The following is a 22,077-nucleotide window of genomic DNA, read 5'->3' on the forward strand; positions in this document are numbered from 1 at the left end:
AACATGTTGTTTGGGGGGGGGTCAGATGGGGAGCTCCCCACACAGGGACCTGCAGCCAGCCTCAGCCTCCTTTCTCAAAAACCTGGATTCTAATCATTTGTCAGCAGACTCTGGGTAACAGCCATTCTACTGCCCTGGGCTCTGAGAAGACAGTAAAGGTGCCCTGCAGAACTCCTCCCCCTTCTCCTCTAAACAAAGGGCTCTCCAGTTCCCCTCCTGAGAGTGACGGCGTTTCCACGGGTGCACTGGGCCAGGGATGGGGGTGGACAGGAAATATACAGAAAATAGAAAACAAAAATGATTTGTGCAAATCCTCATCTGGGAAGCCTGCATTCCTGGTTGCCTGCATTTATAATATTAAGGGGAAAATTACAAATAAGGCAGTCAATGAGTTAGTATGAATCAGATCTTTGTTCCTTGGCAAACCCCCGCCTGGAAAGCTGAGTGCAGGCTTCCCATTGACTTGCAGCATCAATTTAATAGAAATGGCTTTAAAATGCGCCCGACGCCCATTCTCTTCCCAGGAGGGCAGAAAGAGTAAGAAAAGGTGACCCCACAGCTGGATCCCCTGTGGTCTGGCTTATGAAAGGGGCAACCTCTCTGCAGTGTCTATGCACTCCCCCCAAACTGGGAAGGAGTTGAGAAAATGGTCCCCTGGAGGGAGCTGGGAATAGAGAAAGGGAGCCAACAAGAGCAATCGTTCTCCTGGCTCCATCGTATACCACCCACATCTGTGGGCTGGATACTCTCTCTGAGGTCAAACCTGCCCTCCCCAGTTACCCTTCAGCCAAATGAAGCAAAAAGAGGCAGCCAGACATCCTACAGTCCGGGCAAGAAAAAGAGACAAGACCGTGGGTTTGAAAGAGAGGGAGGCCAATCATTTCATCCGTGTGTCAATTCCTGTCCAGGTTCAAAGTGCTCGCAATTTTAATTCATTTGTCTTCCAGGTAAATTTTGGGGGCAAGCCCATATTTTCTCCATTTAATAAATAATGACATCAAAGCTCAGATTTGATTCAAGTCATAGCCGATGTGCACAGATAGGACTGCACTCTGTTCCTTGGCCATCTTGTTTTCTGGTCTTTGCCCCAGGCCACTTTACCAGTAGATATCATTATGTGACCAGAAGACAAGTGCTTGACAACAGAAATTCTAGCCACTTGGCTGGAAGTTAAGGTCTGGGGGGACACTTGCTAGAGGGGAGACTTGAGCCCTGTCTTCCCCACACAGAGCTGGGGCACTAGATCTCATCACAATGACTACTTCCTTTTTTACAAACACTCAATGACGCCAGCATTCAGATCTTCTACTTCACTGAAGCCCTGCCACCAAAACAATGGAGGTGTTGGACTACGTGTTTTCCCTGCAGACCTAAAATATAACTCCAAGGGGGTTATTTTTATATTATTATTGTGTATCATTTTGTTTTTTGTTACTTATCCCCTCTGGTCGTGAGTTGGCTACACATCCTAGAACAGGTGGGTTTGAATACCTCCCATTCTAATTTTAACTTCCACATGAACAGATTAAACCTGGATGCCTTGATACCTCATTTTCCTGTGCTGATGGAAAGTAAAAGTCAACCTTTCTCACACTGGACAGCTCGCTTTTTGATGCTCCTGCCATTACTGACATGGCAGCTGTCAAAGCAGTTCGCCACGGAAAGACCCGTTAGCTCATCTGATCCCATCTCTCTGCCAGGACAGGATAGAGGCCCTAAAAATGCTTCCTGGTCTAAGGGCTGTTTAGGGGGTTATTCAGCCGAGGTTACAGCAAGCACGGCTTCAAAAAACAGGAAATAGAGTCTCACCTAGGTGTGCAGCGGAGGTTTTCTTCAAGCCAAGCTTGCACTCCCGTGCAAGGCTCTTGGAACCTCATCTGCCGTCAGAGAGCTGAAGTTGCAGCTCTGACAACCCTCATAGGACCTTAGGAGTATTGCATATTCCTCCTCACATCACATCAGATGCATGCCTGATCAGAAATAAAGAAAATGATATCAGCTCATGAAGTTCCTAAATTGGTCCTAACTCACAGAGCTCCTTATGGACAAGTAAATTGTCTCATTTGTCTTTGATTGTGACCAACACTTAAAACACTCAACAAAATTTTAATTAATTAAGACTGGGTGAAGAGGAGCTCAAGTTTATCAGAGAGGAGGGTGAGGAAAAAAGACACGAAGATTCTGGGTTCATTAGTATGCGAGTGGCCAAGGTGAGTAATGTCTCAGCTCAAATTCAAGAATTTCCCCTCCTAATAACTACATTGTTGATATTAATAACAGCTAACACTCACTGCATACTTACTACTTGTCCAGCCCTGAGCTAAACATCTGACCTGCATTATCTCATTTAACAGCCCCTCGGGGAGATTTTATTATTATTATTCCCATTTTGCTGAAAGAAAAACAAATGAGGCTACAAGAGGTTAAATAATTTGCCTGAGGTCACATCCAAGCAAATATGAATTCAAATTCAAGTTAGTCTGACTCTTCAACCCATATTATTGACCACAATATGATACTGTCTTTCTGCTCTTGGCTTATTTTTGGAGGAGCAGTGCTTTCAGAGAAGTGAGAGGCAGTATCATTGCTGTCATCCATCATGTAATTTTAACTCTGCCCTCGCTTCTGGGAGGTACCTGTCCTCCTTTCCCACCCGCCTTGGTCCTCACCTGACCCTCCCCACGGCTTCCATTGCTCCACTCTCTCTTTCTTTTTTTAGCGTGTTTTCTACCCAAACTCTGAATGATGGGTGAACTAGAGAAACTCTAATGACAATCAGCACCTGCCCACTCACGCCCTCCTGACGTGGTGGTCCACTTCATCCGGTGGATTTCAAGATCCTCTCCCTGCGGCACTGGTGTCGTTCAAGCAGGTGAAGAGGTTTCTATGAGATCTCACGTTCATGTTGGGCATAGGATTATTCTTCTCCTTGCACGTAAACCACACTTTTTGATTTCCTTTGATCATTTCTGCATTGCTTTGAACATTATCTTGATATAAAGGGGAAAATATGAGGCCTCAGGTATCAATATAAAGTTTATTGAAAGTCTAAACACAAATACGCATCTGTAAATACAGTGTATGAAGAGCATGAAAGGTGATTCACAAGACCTAGGTTCAAGCCCAGATTTCCCAGTCAGTTCTAGGAAGCCTTGGGAGGGTCTCCTAAGCTCTCGAAGCCTCAGTTTCTGCAAAGGAAACAACAGTGCTGGGTGGTAGGTCCCTCTAGGGCCCTCCCAGCTTTAAAATCTCAGTGTTTTTGGACCCCTGGCCATGCTGACCCTGATGCGAGCAGGGGAAGAATGTTCGTTCTGAATAATTGATGTTGCCGAAGCAATAGCAGAAGAAGATGGTGTTTTCTTCCCAGGATAGCCAGGTGAGAGGTGTAGGTAAGAAGATGCCCAAGGAACAGAAGATGTGCGGCGGAGCTGAGTTAGAGCGAGCTGGTCTGCTTGGGAAAGGACAGAAATGCAGAGACCCTTCCCCCAAGAAAGTCTCCTTGGAGCCCAGCTGACGATGCTGGTGACTCTATGTTGGGTGGTCCTCACACGCTTTCTTGTAAGAAACCTGTTACACGATGGGCTCAGCAGGATTAACGCATCCAAACAACAACTGGGTTCCAGATATTTCATAAGAACTGAAAATAAAAGATAAAGTCAGATCTGTTCTTAGAGATGGACGTTTATCAGGGGAACAAGGAAGAAGATGATCTACATTTTTAGTGGAGGCTTGTACAGAGTTAGAGGCGGGAAGAGTTAGGGATACTAAATCTGGGAGAACCCTTTCATCTCCAAAATTTGTATAATTGCTTTTTCTATTTGAACATCGCATTATCTAGGGCATTTTGTACCGATCAAATTCTCTTCATTTGCTTCCTTGGGGCCTGAAACACTGTATCTAAAACCTACTATCCCCCGTGCCCCATGGTTTACCAGGATATATTATTTTATACCCACTCATAATGTCCTTAACTATTTGATGTGTGGTAAGTCCTCGTTCCCCAACACCATACAAAGCTTCTGAGGACAGGATTGGGACTTTGTTCATCAATACCTAACCTAAAATGAAGTACATCCAATTTATTCACCAAATATAGAGGGCAGTTTTCCCAACCTGGGCACGAGGTAGAATCTCACTTCCCTGCACCCTGGAAATTGGGAGTCGCCTTAGGACTTGCTTTCAGTGATGAAATTCGAGCCCTCTGGCAGAAACCCAGAGAACGCCTGAAGAGTTTCAGCCATTCTGCTTTTCTCTTGCGTGTGTGTCAGGTGACAGCTGCGGAGCAGCCAGCGGCCCAGAGTGACTCAGATGCCATGGCACAAATTGCCTGCCAACCTGCGATGCTCCAGTAGCCTGGTAGGAAGTGTAGCTTGAAGCACTGAGGTTTGGCCCTTGTCACCACGGTGTCACCAAGCCCGGCCCGACCGGTACGGAAGTGCTCCACAACTATCCCCTAAGCTCTGTCCCAGTGGCTCGATCATAGCCCATAAGTAGGATGTGAATCAACTAGGTTGGCAATGCCCTGGGGAAAGCTACCTCCACTGGAATAGACTTTGCTAGGTCTGCCTCATATGCCCTTGTCCTGTTTCTAGAAAATAGCCTTTCAAAGCCACTGACATTTCATATTTTTCTGCGTGTCTTCCTCTTTGAAGCTACTTTCCCTTAGCAGGGAAGGTCTCTGTCTTTGCCTGCAGAATTTAAAAGTCAGAATAAAGAAATGCCATGAATTGTCCTAGAAGAGGGCAGAGAACCTTGGGGAGAGTTAGAAATAGATTGTCTGAAGGAGTGTGCAAAGATTGGAAAGGGAGGGTTCCACGAGAGAGAGCTTCCCAGGGACCTTGGTCAGGACCCACTGAGACACTGAAATCGATGGTGTCAGCCCAGTCCCAGCATTTCATTCACCTACTGGGTGACTCTGGGCACGTTTCCTCAACCTCTCTAGCCACTCAGGTTTCCTCATCCGGAAAACAGGGTAAGAATAGAAACCAGTTCTTGAAGACATAGAAGATAATTGAAGACACAGAAGATATCGTTCCTTATTAATAAGGAAAAAAATTATATTATGTGATTTTTAAAACAGTCTTAAATAAAGAAGATAAGTGAGATCATTTTCTAGTGCATTTTAAGTGTTCAAAAAAAATGATAGCTCTAAGGATAAAAAAGGATATGGAAACATTCACCCAGGGCCCTGGCACATGAAAGGGTGCTCTGCCGGGGTCCAGCCTCCAAGAAACTCTAACGCGTTTGCCCAGAGTGCACTGATGTGGCCATGGGCCCTCACACAGGTGACGATGATGCTTTTTCAGATAGCAGAGCTTGCCTCAACCTCCGCCAGCTCTCTGGAAAGTGCTCAATAAGGTCTTGAGAAACAAGGGAGACCGTGATGAATGACGAGGTCAAATCAAGGGAAAACCTCATTTTTCCTGGGCTGAGTTCCTGGACTTTGCAGAAAGTTAGAAGCCGTTGGCCTTCATTCTGTTCACCTGAGTTTGAGACACTGGCCAAAGGTCTCAGGACAAAGGGGAACGTGGAAGGTTATTTGTTTCTCACCTGGGGCCATGCTTGTCCTCTTGTTCCAACTGGAAGTGGCCCCAGAAAGGGGGAAAAGTTTGCTTTTAGTTTCCCCACCTTCCTTTTCTGTGCCCTCACCGGGTATCCTACCTGGACCAAGGCAGCTGAGGCTTTCTTAAATATGATTCCCTCCCATGGAGTGGAGAAAACCAAAGGTTTTAATTAAATATCTGAAGCTGATGACTCTCACATCAACTCTTTTGTTTATTGTCCCAAAGACTTAGTTTCCTGGAAATCGTAATAACCACTTTGGAGTATAATAATTACTTTATTACATTATAGTAGTAACAGATTTTAGTTCTACTTGAACAGCAAAGACCAAAACAGATTCATTTCTGCTTCTGTAGGTAAAGTAAAATCTTTTCAACTGGATAAAATTCCCTTGCTTGCTCACTCCCTTTAATCTTCATCAATCCCTCCGCTCAAGAAACATTTATTCTCTACATGGTATTAACTAAACGGGGCTAGATACTGAGGACAACAAGGTAATTAAGACAGAGCCCCCAGCCCTCCTGGAGCTGACAGCCTGAGGAAGGAGCTAGATACATAAATAGATTGTAAAGCCAGGCAGTAAATGCAGTGTTTGAAATACACAGAGGAGTGTGTATTTCACACAGAGGAGGAGGAGTGTATTCTCCTCCTCACAGAGGAGGCCCAGCAATCCACCCTGGAGAGTTCAGGGAAGGCTTCCTGGGGGAGGAAGCGCCTGGCCTGAGTGTGAATGAGACCTTAGAGTGAAATAGGTAAAAGAGGCAGAAGGGGAAGGAAAGCAGGGGTGGGATAGAGGAGGAAAGGTTAATTCAGGCAAAGGGACACAAGGAAGCGAAGTGGGCAAGGAAGAAAGCATTTCCGTGTTGCTCCAAGAAGGAGCTGGGGAAATGACAAAACATAGAGATTTTCCTTGCACCCAGTAAACTTTCATTTTAGAAGGGACACAGTAAAGTGCACCCTTCCTCCCTGGAACCACCTCCGTATTCCATCCTCCATGGATTCCCAGGTACATTTAATTCAGGGTGAAAATGGAAGAAAAAATAAAACGTGATTGTCTAAATGTTCAAAGCTCTCTCCACCTCTCTGTCTCTCTCTCCCATTTTCTGTTCCCTTTGTGAGCACCAAACCCCCAATGGTAGGAAGCATTAGTCTAAAAATAGCCCCTCTCAAAGACCCAATTTTTTTCTGAGTTTCATAAAACATCTGCTGAACAGTTTCCTATAACTGTTTTTGGCCATTAAATCAAAGCCGGGAGAAACAATGTTCTGTTTCTGCCTTGAAAGCAAAGAACCACCATCAGGCCTTCCTCTCAGACCCCTAGGACAATAGGCCAGAAATAGACCAGGGAGGCTTTGAAACACCTTAAGGCCTGGGTCTGAGCAGGGAGTTACTGGGGTCTTGTTTTTCTTTCTTTTTAAAGAGGCAGAAAGAAAATCTCTTGCTCGTCTCCCAAGAGCAGAAAAGAGACTCACATAGGCAAAACCTCACGGGAGAGGGTACACTCCCCCATGCAAATTGCCACCTGCAAGAGCAGGCTGGTGAGATGCGGGCAGAGATGTCAGATATGTGGTTCCGGGTCGGCAGGAACAGCCGCGTGGGGAGCAGAGGGTAGGGAGGTCGGCGTCTGACTGTAGGGTCGAGGTTGGCTCTGGGTTCTGTCTATTTGTGGGGCGCCCACGGGTTCGTGTGGCACAGACGTGGAAGTTTGCTGGTCCAGGGGGGAAACTCACAGACACAAGGTCTAAAGACCTAGTAGGCACCGTCCAGACTATGCTTCCAACCAGCCCAGGGTCCTGGGCAAGACATTTCACCTCTCTGACCCCGTGTTTCTTCTCACCCAGGAGGTTCGAGCTGTTCTAAAGTGAACAAGCATTGGTGCAATAGCTGCTGGGCCTGACAATCAAGGCAGACGGAGGAAAGAGGAGGAAGCCTTGGGTGATGCAGTCGGGGAGGCTGCCCGGGGCTCAGCTCAGCAGCTGGGGGTCAGGCTCAAGTGCAGCTCGGTGCTGGAGGGCAGCCGAGGGGCCGATCTGGGCAGAGCCAGCAGAGCTAGCCGTGCTGGGCGCTGAGACTCAGAGCTCGTGTACAAGACCTAGCTGGGGGCTGGGGGCACAGAGAGCTCGATCCAGCCCCCCAGGGGAAGAGGCGGCCAGGGGCACCTCCTCTCTCTAGGAGAGGCCTGCAGTCTGTGCGGCCAAGTGCAGGATCAGTCCCAAAAAAAAAAAAAAAAAAAAAATCAAGGCAGCCTCTTGGTGCCAAGGGACGGTTGGAACAACAGGCGAGAGGACCTGTGACCCCGCCGTTCACGGCACAGAGCGCTCACCCATGGTGTGTCTGCTGGCCTCCCTGGATGCACGCTTTTGGCCTCAAGACGTAATACTGCCTTAAATCAGGCGATACTCAGTGCCACCTTCGGACTAGCTCAGAACAGAGACGGCCCGGGGACCCAGCTGCAAGCACAGGTGTGCGCGGGTGGGCCCGAGGGGAGTCCGTAGCGCAAGGCTGACAGGGGGCTGGGGGTGGTGAGTGTGGCCCTTCCCCTGGATCCAGTTCCTTGTGGGTCTGTGTGCTCGCTCTCTGTTTGGGCAGAATGGCCCTCGCAGGTTTGGGCTGACACTAGATTCCACGTGTCATGTCCATCAGAATTTGTGATGGGCTCAGAAGGCCGTGGAGGCTGACCTGTCTAGTCTGTGGACACAGCTGGGTGGATGCCAAGTCTGGGATGGTCAGAGCAGAACCGGGAACCGGAAATGTGTGCCCTTGTCATGGTTTGTGGGCTCGTCCTGAGCAGAGAACGGAGCCAAAGGGAAGCAGCGCTCTTTTCTTTCTTCTCTCCTCCTTCCTCTTTCTTTCTTCTCTCCTCCTTCCTCCCTCCCTCCCACCCTCCCTCTTTCCTTCCTTCTTTTTTTCTCTCTCCCCGCCCCCTCTTTCTCTCTCTCAGTAGATGCCAGTTGGTATCGGTAGCACTCTGGGAAGAGTTTAATTAAAATGACATCGATTAAGATTTTATCCCCCCAGATGAAACCAAAAGCCAATTCAGGTGAAGAAACAATCCCAACTCAGTTGTAAACCCTCATGGAATCTGCCTGAGCGCCCAGGATCCAGGAGATGCCACACCCACACTAACGCTGTGAAGCCAGCCAGCGTTTGGCTTGTGAGTGAAATAGTTTCTGCACACTTGTCACTTTCCAAGGCAAAGAGGGAGGTCTATTTATAGATCTATATTTATTTGATAGAATAAGCGACAGCATTGAACTGTCTGCTTTAGGGATTGCCTGATGCAAATTTAGTCTGTGTGTGCGTGCGTGTATGCGTGTGTACGTGTGTGTGTGCGTGTGTGTGCGCGTGCACTCACATGGGCCAAGCTGGGAAGCAGTGAAGACTAAGTCGGGCTGTGCTCGCAGCTCCTGAGCCCCCGCCTCACTCTTTCCCGGCCACTAAGCATGGAAACCTGGACCTGGGCTTGGCTCTCCGTAGTGTTACTGACGAGCAAAGCGTATCTACTACTAGTTAAGCAAAACCAGCTCAGCTTGGGAGAGGAAAGTGGCTTAATGTCAAATGGGTCATACTGGGGGCTCCCACATTGTAACTGGGGGAAAAGCGTCATAGATAATAATTTTTTAAATGAGTCTATTTAATTTACCATTTTACTCTCACCTGCCTGCCCAGGGAGACAAAAGACAAGCCCTCAGCTTCCGTGTGTCAGGCCAGGCATCACCCGCAGGGTCTGGCAATAGTCAGCAGATCCCTGGATTTGCCACAGTTTCTGAACCCAAGTGCCTGTCATCGTCCCAGTCCTGCTGCGAGCCCTGGGGAGCCGCCCTGCCGCAGGTGGCATGGTGACTGCCATTCACCCGAGGTGCCTGGGGGCCACCCGTGAAGTCCAGGGACAGGCCCAGGCCCACCTGGAGAAACGGCTCCGGGGGTGCTGTGAGGTGAGAGCTCTGCGCCGGACCTAACCCCTCCGGGGTAAGGGGCTCGTCTCCTCCAGTCTCTCTGCCCTTGGCCAGGGAGGGGAGGGCAGCCAGTGTCCTTCCTGCTGCTTCTGAAACCCCCGCTGTGCACCCTCTTCACCCTCTCCCTTCCTGTAGAAAAGAGCCTCGGATCCTTGTGGGACGCAGGTGTGAGCCTGACACCTGCTGTGGGCGGGAAGGAACGGGGACCGTTGGGGCCTCTCAGCTGTGCCCACGGTGGGCTCGCATCACGGGGTGAGGGCAGCTGGCTCCTCCTGGGCCGTGGGATCTGGACAGGATGGATCGCGTGGTTGGAAGAGGCTCAGGTGGCTGCCTCTGTCCCCAGCCTCCCAAGGCCGTGTGCTCGGTGCCCAAAGAGGTGGGACTTCTAGACCTTTGTCTCCTTGGAGGCCGTGGGTTTGGTGGGGCTGAGAGGGCAGCAGGTAGTCACGGGACCTCACAGAGCTGGGCACCGGGCCTCCAGAGTAGGTTTCTTGAGAAAGAACCCAAAGTGTAGGGAAGGAGTCTCTTCTGGCAGTGTTTACTGGGCCGGGGTCACCGCAGAAGCCAGCCGTGGATGGACAGCCCTCCCTACACAAGGATGCAGCTGCCTGCATAGTGCAACACTGGGGAGACACACACAGACACGCACACACGTTGGACACACACGCACACACGTTAGACACACACACACAGACACGCACACACATTAGACACACACACACGTTAGACAGACACGCACACACGTTAGACACACACACACGTTAGACACACACAGACACGCACACACATTAGACACACACACGTTAGACACACACAGGCACGCACACACGTTAGACACACAGAGACATACACACACGTTAGACACACACAGGCACACACGTTAGACACACACAGACACACGTTAGACACACACACAGACACGCACACACGTTAGACACACACACACAGACACGCACACACGTTAGACACACACACACGTTAGACAGACACGCACACACGTTAGACACACACACACGTTAGACACACACAGACACGCACACACATTAGACACACACACGTTAGACACACACAGACACGCACACACATTAGACACACACAGACATACACACACGTTAGACACACACACGCACACACGTTAGACACACAGACACACGTTAGACACACACACAGACACGCACACACGTTAGACACACACACACAGACACGCACACACGTTAGACACACACACACAGACACGCACACACGTTAGACAGACCTCGATTCAAGCTTGGCTCGTCCACCTGGTTCTATGCCTGTGGGCCAAATACCTCCCCGAGCCTCATATCAAATAAGATGACACGTGAAACGTGTGCTCACATTTACTCAACCAAAATATCAGGAGTCCACCCTCTGCAGGCCTGTGCCAGGGACTGTGAAAACCACAGAGAACAAAGCCAACACGCTGTAACGGGGTCACAGCTGGGGAGGCAGACAACAAACGCGTGAGCAGACCCGTGAACGTGAACTTACAAGTTGTGACAACAGGCCTGAAGGAAAGGCCTGGCAGAGAGCACTGGGGGGGGCCGGGGGAGGGAGATCCTGCTCTGTCGGGAATGCTCCCTCAAGACGTGGTGTTTGGCCACGACCTGTGGGTGAGAAGACGCCAGCCTCCAAAAGCAGCAAAGCTCCGTCCACTACAGAGCGTCTGCAATGTGTCACCAGGCTCTCGGGACTGGACGACAAAGGTCCCGCCGCTCCCGGTGAGGGAGGGTGGTAGTGAATGCCATTTGCAGCAACATGGATGCAACTAGAGATGATCATACTAAGTGAAGTAAGTCAGACAGAGACAGACAAATATCATATGATGTCATGTAAATGTGGAATCTAAAACTGGACAAATGAACCTACTTACGAAACAGCAACAGAATCACGGACATAGAGAAGAGACTGCTGGTTGCCAAGGGGGAGGGGCTTGGGGGAGGGATGGAGTGGGAGGGTGGGATTAGCAGATGTAAGCTTTTATATACAGGATGGATAAACAAGGTCCCACTGCATAGCACAGGGAACTATATTCGATATCCTATGATAAACCATATTGGAAAAGAATGTATACGTATGGATAACTGAGTCACTTTGCTGTACAGCAAAAATTAACACAACATTGTAAATCAACTATACTTCCATAAAAAAGACAATTTGATTGAAAAGAAAAATAAAATTTTCTTTAAAAAAAGATAATAATGACTTAAGCACCCGAGGCAAATAAGAGCGCATGGTAGGGATGGGGGAGCGGGGCGACGGGGCTGTTGCCAGTTCACGTAGAATGGTCAGGGCAGATGGGCTGTGGAGGCGACATTTGGGCAAAGACCGGAGGAAGGTGAGGAAGAGAATGGACGTCCATCCAATCTGGCTTCCTCCGTGAGGCCACCAGCAGGGGCCGAGCGGGGAGGTGGCGAGGAGGCCCTGGTCGGGCTCCAAGCAAGAGGAGATGGGGCTTAGCCTGAGGGTGGCGGAGATGCAGGGGACGCACAGCAGCAGGGCACTGGACAGAGCTTAGGAGTAGAGGCAACATTCAGCTGACCCGCTGAATGTGGGTCAGGAGAACCAGAGGTGTTAGCAGGGCTCTTGAAGACCTCGGCTCAGACCCAGAAGCAGGGAGAAGCTATGTCGGGAGAACCAGCATCCGGTTGTGGCCACAGGAATTCCGAGACATCCATGTTGTGAGTTCCACGTGTACCTGGATTCAGAGGGACTTTGGGTTGGAGCTATCAGTGTGCGGTGGCCAGCTCTAGATGCTTCCGAAGCCGTGAGACTGGCTGGATTCACCGAGGAGGAGAGGAGGATTGAAAAGAGAGCTGGGGACCCTCCAAAGTCAACAGGAAGCTCAGAGGGGCTGAGTGGAGACCAGTGAGGCGGGAGGGGGCCCAGAGGGAGGGCATCCTGACAGCCCAGGGAAGAAAGCACAGCAAGGAGGGAGGGGGGGGACCGTGTCCCACGGCGGTTGAGTGGAAAACAAAAATGAGGACTGAGAACTCACATTCTTCTTTCACCTGAAGGGGTGTCCAGAACCTCCCACGCAAACAGCTCCCCAGTCTGGGCGGTACCCTCCCCGCCCCCATCTGACACTCCAGCACAGAAGCCTCCCAGGCACAGAAGCACCAGTCCGGGCAAGGGGCAGCGCTGATGGAAGGTCTGTTCCAAAGCTGCAACCAGCCTTCGTCTGTGGACTCATGAGTTCATGAATGTAAGGAGGAGGGTCGCAGAAAGTGGAAAGAAGCCTGAGGGAATGGGGCCGCTGGCAGGAGCATCTTGATAGGAATGGGATGCAAAGCAGAAGCTAAAGACAGACCTCCACAGTCCCTCTTCCCGAACAATTTCTAAATTTCCATCTGATGCCTACGCACCTCTCAGCTAAGGGCAGGAGATACGAAAAGAAGCCCTGCTTTAGCATCAAGACAGCAGCATCTGAGGTCAGAGAGGCATGGAGGGAGCACGCAGGGCAGCATCACCTGAAGCCCCAGGAGCAACCTTCCTGCTGCCCCTCTCCAGGCTGTTTATGGATAGGAAGGCGGCAGGCTGGGCCACAGAGAAGAAAGCCAAGGCCCCTCTGCTCGCTGCTGATAACTGATTCCACAAGACAAGCAGAAGGGGTCCAGACTGAGATCTAAGAAGATCCAGACGCTGGCGCAGCGGCCGGTTCCGGAGGTATGACAGCTCCTGGGGAGAGGGCCCCTGCTGAGCGCCCCCAGCTCAGAGCCAGGCCCCTGGGCAGAGGAAAGGACCATGTCTATAACCTGATCTCCACAATCCTGGCTGCCTCCTCACCGCACCCTCAAAGGCATGGCCCAGGCCCTATACAGTTTGCAGAATCAAATGTGAGGGGTTCAGCACGTGCGTACTAATTGGAATGAGAAGCGTACATTCAGCACCCAGCCAGGTGCTTCAGATACCTTCATAGATTCTATCCTCACACACAGGCTCAGAAGTCAGTACTAGTCTGTCTTCATTTGACAAACGAGAAAATGAGACTCAGAAGGAGGAAGTAACTTTCCCAAGGTTGCATAGCTAATAATGGCCACACTGTGGTTCACATCCAGCCCGTGCTATTTCCACAGTACCCTCAGGCTTGCTGACTTAGCGGACCACTGAGCTTAGATTCCCTGATAAGCAGGGGAGAAGGACCATTTGCACATTACATGCAACTTTCCTGCTCCTCAAGTATTCCACATCAAGAAAGAAAGGGAGAGAGGACTTAACAAAGCTTGGTACCACTTACCAAAAAGCACAGTCCACATGTTTCTGGGTCCTCCCATCTCTGCATCCTCCCTTCTGCAGAAAAAAAAAAAAAAGTAAATTGCTTAGTTCCTTCTCCCATGATACAACAAAGACTAGAGGACAAAAGCCGGGAATGATGAAGTGACAGGCACAGAACTGTGGCATATCAGCTTGACCCGTATCAAAAAGGTGATAATTGAAACGAGATCTGTCCACGTGTCTGGAAAAAATGAGCTGCCCTAGGAGGGAGGCTCTCCTTCCTATCTTGTAACCACTTGTCATCCTGCAAGACAGATGGGACAGAAACACCAGGAGGTGAGGAAAGAGCCAGAGAAGAGAAAGAAACGGAGCAATGGAAAATGAGAAACAGGAGGAGGAGGAGAGAGAGAGAGAGAGAGAGAGAGAGAGAAAATGAAGATCAAAAGACTGGGCATGCCTACTTCTAAGTTATCTTCCAACCTTCCAAGTTTGTGAGACCTAGTGATTTAGGGGGATGACCCAGAACCTGGAACTCCAGGGATTTCACTGCAATAAGCCAACTGAAAAAGAAAAGGAAAGCTTCTAGGTTTTCAAACTTCTTGATAAATAGGAACAAAAGACAAGACCAAACACCGGCAGAGAGAGAACTTGGAAAACAGAAAATCGGGATGTGAATATATGAGAGTGGATCAGAGATGAGCAAAGAAAGAAAAGTCATTGACGGACAGAACAACTGGTGGGGTGGAGGTGAGGAGGCAAGATGAACCTGATCACCTTAAACTTAACCCATCCTGACCTTCAGATCCAAAGCAGGGACCACACAGTTCCCTATCCCAAACCTTGTTGCTCCTTCCTGGCCCTAAGAGCCACCCGTAATCCGTGGTTTGCTGACCTCTTCAGGGTTCTGAGTCCCCCAATAGACTGTGAGCTTGGTGAGAACAGGAGGGGTGGTGGGTACTCAGTAAACACTGGTTGGAAGGATGGATGGAAGGATGCACAATGGAGTTTTTTTGCCCAACGTGACGGATCCTCTGCAGATACGTCTCAGACACCACCCCTGTGCCCTAGGCTCCGAGCTACCTTTCCCAGGGCTGTGCTCCTGTTGGGGTGAGAGGCTCCCGCAGAACAGGAGACAGAGAGGAAACTGGCCCAGAGATTCGACGGGCAGGATTGGCAGAAGCATTGTCTTTTGTGTCTGTTCATCGGCCAGCCTCCAATCTGTGCCAGAGTTGGGGGCAGTGGGGAGATGGAGGAGAGGAAACTTTGCCATGGATATTAGAAGAATAGAGAGTTTGAGCCAGACCCGGACGTTTTGTTGCAAGGCATGAGAGAAAATGTAGGAGGGCAAGGACGGCCTCTCCAAGCTGACGCTTGGCTCAGCACAAAGTCAAACAACTTTGTCAAACAACTCAGTATGTTTGGAAGGCAGAATCCTTGGGTCCTGGACCAGCCAGACCCTAACTCCCAAGTCAAATCCAAAACACATCTTCTGTAGTTTTTCAACAAAGATCTTCTACTCTGAGCCAGACACTGTGTATTCTCCATGCTAGGGACAAAGCAGAAAATAATACCAGCTAGGACCCCGTCCAAATGGTGCATACAGTCACTGGGGGAAAGTGTGTAAACAAGGAAGTAAGCACGTGATTGCATGTGTGCTAAGTGCTGTGGAGGAAAGCCTAGGACGTTCTGAGGGCATCTGTCAGGGGGATCTGACCCAGTCAGGGAAACTGCCCCCCAGGAAGTGACTTCTAGTGGCCCCCTGGGAAGTGGAGGGTGGGTAGGAGTGACCCAGCCAAAGAAGGCAGGAAGGGAGGTGGAGTGGGAAGGCCCTGTCTGGAGGCAGCCTGGCCTGTCCGAGAGACAAAGAGGCTGGGATGGCTCCAGTGCAGTAAATAAGAACATGCCCGGAGACTCCACCGAGGACGAGAAATAGAAAGACTAGGGACAGGGACGTGAAGACACTCCTGCTGGTAGCGTCAAGGTCAAGGATGTTGAAGCTAATCCAAAGCAGGAGACGTGTAGATATGTCAAGCTGAGGTCTGAACTCTCCTGAGGCTGGCTCAGGAACAAGGCGGTCAGCCTAAGAGGCCCACTGTGCCTTAGGAGAGGTGGGCGGGAAAGAGGAGTCAGCTCTGCGGAGCCAAAGGCCCCAGGGCCTCCCAGCTAGGGGCTGGGAGCAGCATGTGGGGCGTCAGGGGCTAGGCCAGCCATCGGGATAAGCTGTGCATAAACAAATGCTAAGCTATGCACTGCAGACTGGAGAGATTGCAAGGACTCAGAAAAATCCTTAGGCTAAAATAATTGGGGGGAGGGAGGCTTGGAGAAGGAAGTAGAGAAGGTTAGACTTGAAAACCAAAAGATGGGCAAGACTGGGCAATTTCAAAAGAGTGGGGAGTGTTCCCAGGGGTGGTGGGGACTGCAGGAGGTCTGTACCCTGATGGGGGAGGGATGCCTGACCAGACAGAGTGATGCGTCAAACCACTGGGGCACCCGGCCAGGAGAGCCCTTTGACTTCTGGCCAGAGGATTCCCATGAGGGAACCACAGGAGCACTGAGGGTTTTGAAAGCGGGGCACCGGAAGTTTCGGCAGAGGGTGACGTGCGCAGAGCAGAGGAGGAGAGAGAAGCTAGTTAGATGTCACAGCCATCTAGGCCCTAACAGTGTGGGACCAGGGGGGTCACAGCGGGTGAGCAAGAAAGTGCCGAATCCCAGAAACATCTCCAAGGCAGCAGGTGGGAACCCTGCCCCTGCTCGCACTCCTAGATCCAGAGTCTGAACGACTAGGAGTATGGCCGAAGCACCACAGGAAGGGAGAAAGGGGGCTGGCGGACAGACGGGAGAGGGGCACTTTAATCGGGGACATTTTACATTTCAGCGAAGACAGTTTCAGCCCAAAAGTCAATGATTGCCAAACTTTTTTTTTTTTTTTAGTGGCCACAAAAATCTTAGGAGGAAACTAATACATAAAATAGATTAAAGGAGGCAGCTGAAGATACTGACCAGACTCGGGTGGGATTAGAGTCAGAGATGAAGATTCAGCGTCCCCAGCGTAGAAGTGGTAACTACAGACATGCAGGACATCACTGAGGGTGACAGAGCCCAGTGCTGAGAGGCGGACGTTCCTATTTAGGGACAGAGGGAGCAGAGGTGACCGCCAGCCCAGCGTCCAGCCTGTGTCCCTGCAGTAGACAAACACATCTTCCCTCCAGGACTTTCCTTCCCCCCCTCCCCCCTCTGATTCAAGGCGCTGACTCCTCTCCCTCTCCTTGTGTGGTCCCCTGCCCAACCTTCCCCTCCTCCCCCTTCTCTTTCTCGCCTTCCCCCAGCTCCCCTGGCACCCCTCCCTCTCCCGTCCCCACCCCCCCAGGCCATCGCCGGGGTCTTTTTGGTCATGGTTTATTTTTAGCGCCTCTGCCATCCTGAGGATGTGAACCATATTCCTGAGTCATGGTTTTGCAAGGAAGCAGGGACAGACGGCTCCCTCCACTTCTCTGAAGATCGCTTATCAACCTCTAGCCAGACCGGCAGGGCTGAGAGCTTAATCTGCCAGTTCCTCTTCTGGATGGAGACCCCAGCTCAGCCTCTTAGAGAAGCAGCTGCTTCTGCTGGTGCCAGAGAAGCAACCTGAGCTAAACTCACTAGGTCCACGTCACATCCTCCGAGAGCCAGTTTCAGGGAAACGGACCTTCTGGGAGCCTCTGCCGCCTGTGGCATTGAAAGCGGAGAAGATGCCTGTTCAGAAAAGGAACAAGGTGAAATTGACTCTAAAGAACGCTGAATTGGAGTCCAGAGACAATAGCTTGTCAATTCTACTCAACAAGTATTTACAGAATCCCCCTTCTGTGGGAATTGCCAGTCTGGGTTCTAGTTTCACCTGGGTGAACGAGACAATTATACTAGATTCTAAGAAGGGCTTCTAGCTGTTTTTTTTTCCTTTTTTTTTTTTTCTAGCTATTATTGATCAATTTCCCTATGCAATGCAACATACCAGATCCTCAGAGATGCTCTGTCATTATTCATAGGGAGAAACTGAATCTCAAAAGGTTAACAGAGCCAGCAAGTCAGGATTTAGAATCGCTGTCAGTGTCATCCAAATCCCAGGCATTTCCATGTCCCCCTCTGCCTCCCTGGACCTCTTCCAGCCCCAAGCTTTACCTGTCCTGATGCAGAAGAATCACAACCAAGTGGCAAATGTATCCCCTTGCCAGGGATTCATGCTGGTAGCATGAAGTTAGGGTGTCAGGAGTTCACGGTGATTAGGGGTTTGGAGACCCTTCACCCTCTGGACAATAACGGAGCGGATGCCATGTTTGGCTGGGAGTGGGGACAAGCCCCCAGGTCAGGGACAACCAGTTATAAACATCTAAACACATCACATCCCCTGCTGGCCAATATCCCCAAATGGGAGAGAAAGAAATTGTGTTTCTGTGACACTGTTTCACCTGATCCTACAGCCCAAACACCTATAATGGTACCATGTCGTGTCAAATGTGACAGGATTATGGACTATGATATCACAGTATTAAACCTTGGAGACCCAGCTTCTCCCTGGCCATTTCATTCCTTTCTACCTTCTCTCTGTCTCTCTGTCTCTCTGTCTCTCTGTCTCTCTCTCCTTTTTTTCAGCAACGCTCCCCTCCCTTCGACCCTACACACATACACCTTTGCCTGCAGCTTGAGAATCTCGGCTTGCCTTTTAGATGCTTTGAGATTTCCCAACAGAAAATATAAAATCATGTGTAAACACACAGCTGGGTGAGAGGTGGGAAAGAGAAATAAGTCCTGAATCCACTCTGTGACTAGTTTCTTCCAGATGGACATAGACGGTCCCAGGGGTGTTGCTCTAAGAGGGGCTGATGTGCTGACCCTGAGGCAAGTCCTAGGACCCAGCGGATCCCTGTAGGATATTAGTCACTCTATAAAACCTCCAGGCCAGTTTCCCAGGCTGTGGGGCCTATAGGCAATTTCCCATAGGGTCTCAGAGCCTGAGAACCTATGCCTCTCGCTGCTTGGCGGTGGGTTCGTGTTGCATCAGATGTGATCTGCCTCTTAAAACATGACTTCGAAAGTGTCCCCAGACAACACTGTTAACTTTCTCAACTTCTCTCCCACCCGGTCACCCTCCTCCTGGCCACAAAGCACATCAGAGCCTGGAGGAGCCTGGAGTCTCCGCCACATGCTTGTTTCCAAGATGGCTCACGGGGAGCCCCGGGGGTGGCCCTGGGGCAGATGAGGGAGCAGCAGAGAGCTGAGGGAAGAAAGTCTGCTCCCCAGGATACCTCTGAGAGGACCCCGGGACGGAGAGCGGTCCTCACACATTACCCAGCATGAATCCCGCCACAGCAGCCCTTTCTTGGATTTATTTCCTGGGTCTTGGTTTAAAATCCTCCCTTCCCTCCCCAGTGGCCAATTTCATCTTTGGAGTCCTTGCCATGTTATGACATTCCTCTGCAGCTGCTAATCAAGTGTAGGGGAGGTGGCGGCCATATCTCGTCAACGACTGGGCAAGGGAACTCATTTATTCGTTATTTATTCCATCTCTCAGACCTCTAGGTGGCTTATGTCCACAGAAAGGAATTCTGATTTAGAAGAGGGAGACAGATCAGAGCGGAGAGAGATTAAAAGAAGAGGAAAGCGTAGGGCATGTGGACCTGCAGCAGACAACATGCCAGTTAGCTGTGTGGGCTGTGCCCTGTCATCTCACCCAGGGAGGCTAACCCAGGCCCAGCCTGCGTGTCTTATGCGGAATGTTCTTGTCTTTTTTTTTTTTAAGAATTTTTTTGATTTGGACCATTTTTAAAGTCTTACTGGATTTGTTGCAATATTGCTTCTGTTTTGTGTTTTGCTTTCTGGGCCCCGAGGCATGTGGGATCTTAGGGATCGAACCCATGACCCCTGCAGTGGAAGGCGAGGTCTTAACCATTGGACTGCCAGGGAAGTCCCAGAATATTCTTGTCTTGATGTGAACACAGTGGACGTGCTTCAGGGATGACCCCCGGGCCTGTTCCTTCCTCCTTGCCCTGATCGCCAGCAGCCTGAGTCCCCGAGTCTGGGCCTTGATCTATCCCAAAATAACAGCTTAGGACAAAGTGAAAAGCATTCCCCCTAAAAAGTACTACCGGTATTTTTAGAGTATTGTCACTCTTGATGGGGAAATAGATGAACGTTATCACTTCGGCTCCGAGGCTGCAGAGTCAACCAAACAACACACAAGCACAAATGGTTTCTGGAACCTGAGGTCTTATCCTCTGTCCATGGGCAGAGCCAGCAGGTCTTCAAACCCCTGGGAGGGTCTCGGCCTCCCACCACTGTCTCTTTCTCCAGGTCTCACCCAAGAAGCTCGAGTCTGACTTGGAAGCCGAGCTTGAGGGCAGGAGGAGAAACCGAGGCATCTGGAAGAGGACAGACACACACCCAGCTTGCCAAGTTCTACACCGACTTTCTGAGCGCGAATGAGATCTAAGCCTCTGGGTTTGGGGCTGAGTCGCGCTGGCCTGGGGTGACTTCCTGTTTTTGAAGAACAGAGGTGGGTAGACGCTCAGAGCCATAATCCGGGCACCAGTCAGCTTTGACACAACGGTCTTCTCCTGACGTAAGCATCAGCGGGGCTGATGAGGTGAGATACAGTTACCCCAGACAAGAAGTTTCGAAAGCCAGGTGGCCCTGGGCTTCATTGAGAGGGGAGGGGCCCTTCCCTGAGCTCCCAGCCAGGCTGACCGGCTCTGGTCACCTTTTCCTGTCAGGGAACAAAGAAAGCGGCGCTCAAAGAGGGTGACAGAGTCAGAGACACACGCTCGTCGCTGGGAGCTGGCTCTCTTGCTAATCACAGGAAAAGACCTAAGGCAGGGCAGGGACTCCTGAGCAGGGGCCGTGGGACTAAAGGGACTGTCGTGTCAGCAGGACAACAGCCGTACTAGATGTTCTGGGCGAGACCAGCTTCAATCTGCCGTCCAAATGTGTGCGTATGTGGGACCTCGCTGTCAGACCCCGGGTCCTCCTGCCACAGGGAGGGGAGTCACCATGCCCACGGGCCATCCTGCTGGGTCAGCTCGGACCCGGCTTTGGGTCAGGAGGCCTTCCCGACGGCTCCGTGGAGAAGAGCACAGGCTCCACACGCGCCCCCTGGGTCTCCACACTCCTTGTGAAGAACAGCCACTGTCGCCACCCGACATGATGCCATGGGGGTCTTCCCTCACCTCATCCCTGAAGCGTGGCAAACCATTCAATCAACAGCGGTTAAAGGAGTGAGGCCTTGTAGGAATCTATTAGTTATCCCTCCTCAGTCTAAACGTCTTAAGAACGGGGCCTGTGTCTTCTGTACCTCCTAGGGCTGTGTATACAGTAGGCGCTCTAACGAACAGGCTTTCATTAGATTCTGGCTCTGGAAGAAAGGAGAGAAGTAAAGAACAGGAAACCAACAGGTGGGAGTCACGCTGAGTCATACCAAGAACGCACCCACCGTCAGACCCTTGGCCCAGCAGCCCTCTGCTGGGGTTCAGTCTCACCCCAGCCCGACAGCACACCGAGGGCTGCTGTGCGCCCCTCTCCCACCGACTTCCACTTTCCCGTAACACTCTGTTTGCATAAGCGTTTCCACGTTTCACTCAGCGTTACCTGGTCTCCGCAGAGTCCCTAAATACCCACCGGCAGAACCCAGCAGATCACAGTCCAAAGACATGAAAGCCTGGTTTTTACCCAGCAATCCAGACTGACTGCCACCCACCTTCCCCAGGGATGAATTTCTTCAACCAGGAAAAGCATAATCCGTTCAGGGTGGGATAGGAAGTAAGAGCGGGAAGGGGATGAAAGTCCTCCTGATCTAACTCTCTTCTGATGCCCAACAATCGCGGGCGTTTTCTGATGAACACGTTTTGCACTCAGCCACCATCCTGAGCAGCGCATGCTAGCGTATCCGTTTCCATCTCTCACTCTGGATGGGAGGCACAGAAAGGTCAAGGGCTCGCGTGAGCTGCCGGGAGACCCAACCTGGGGCTCAGGTCCCCTCAGCCCTGGAGTCGCTGTGCCAGTGGCCAGGGGCAGCACAAAAAAGGCCAGGCTTTGGGCTCGGAGAGACCTGAGTGTGAACCACACCTTTGCTGACAGTGTGACCTTGGAAAGGAATTTAAACTCACTAAGTCTCGGTTGATCTCATGTGAAAACGAGAAAATAAGATCTAACCCCCCAGGTGGGTGTGAGATAGCAAACATAAGGTGCCTGGTCGGTGTCTAGGCATGGAAGCTATTTGATAAGGCAAAGCTCAGCACGTCAATCTTTCATTCTGTTGGTAGAATGCCAGGTACCATAGGAGGCCCAGCAGAGATTTCAA

At 50.7% G+C, this 22,077-nt stretch overlaps 1 protein-coding gene across 1 annotated transcript in view; it reads right to left on the minus strand.

Moving 5' to 3' along the window:
- ETS1 (ETS proto-oncogene 1, transcription factor) overlaps nucleotides 1-17,461 on the minus strand; it is a 159,331-nt gene extending 141,870 nt beyond the window's left edge. Inside the window, exons 1-3 of the mRNA XM_079929811.1 lie at nucleotides 17,391-17,461; nucleotides 16,752-16,873; nucleotides 13,774-13,826 (exon numbers count right to left, since the gene is read on the minus strand). Coding sequence (XP_079785937.1) covers nucleotides 13,774-13,810 — 37 coding nt within the window. The 5' untranslated portion in view covers nucleotides 13,811-13,826; nucleotides 16,752-16,873; nucleotides 17,391-17,461. The remainder of the gene's footprint in view (nucleotides 1-13,773; nucleotides 13,827-16,751; nucleotides 16,874-17,390) is intronic.
- Between the last annotated feature and the right edge of the window lie 4,616 nt (nucleotides 17,462-22,077).

The sequence above is a fragment of the Stenella coeruleoalba genome (assembly GCF_951394435.1).
Source record: "Stenella coeruleoalba genome assembly, chromosome: 8".
Classification (NCBI taxonomy): domain Eukaryota; kingdom Metazoa; phylum Chordata; class Mammalia; order Artiodactyla; family Delphinidae; genus Stenella; species Stenella coeruleoalba.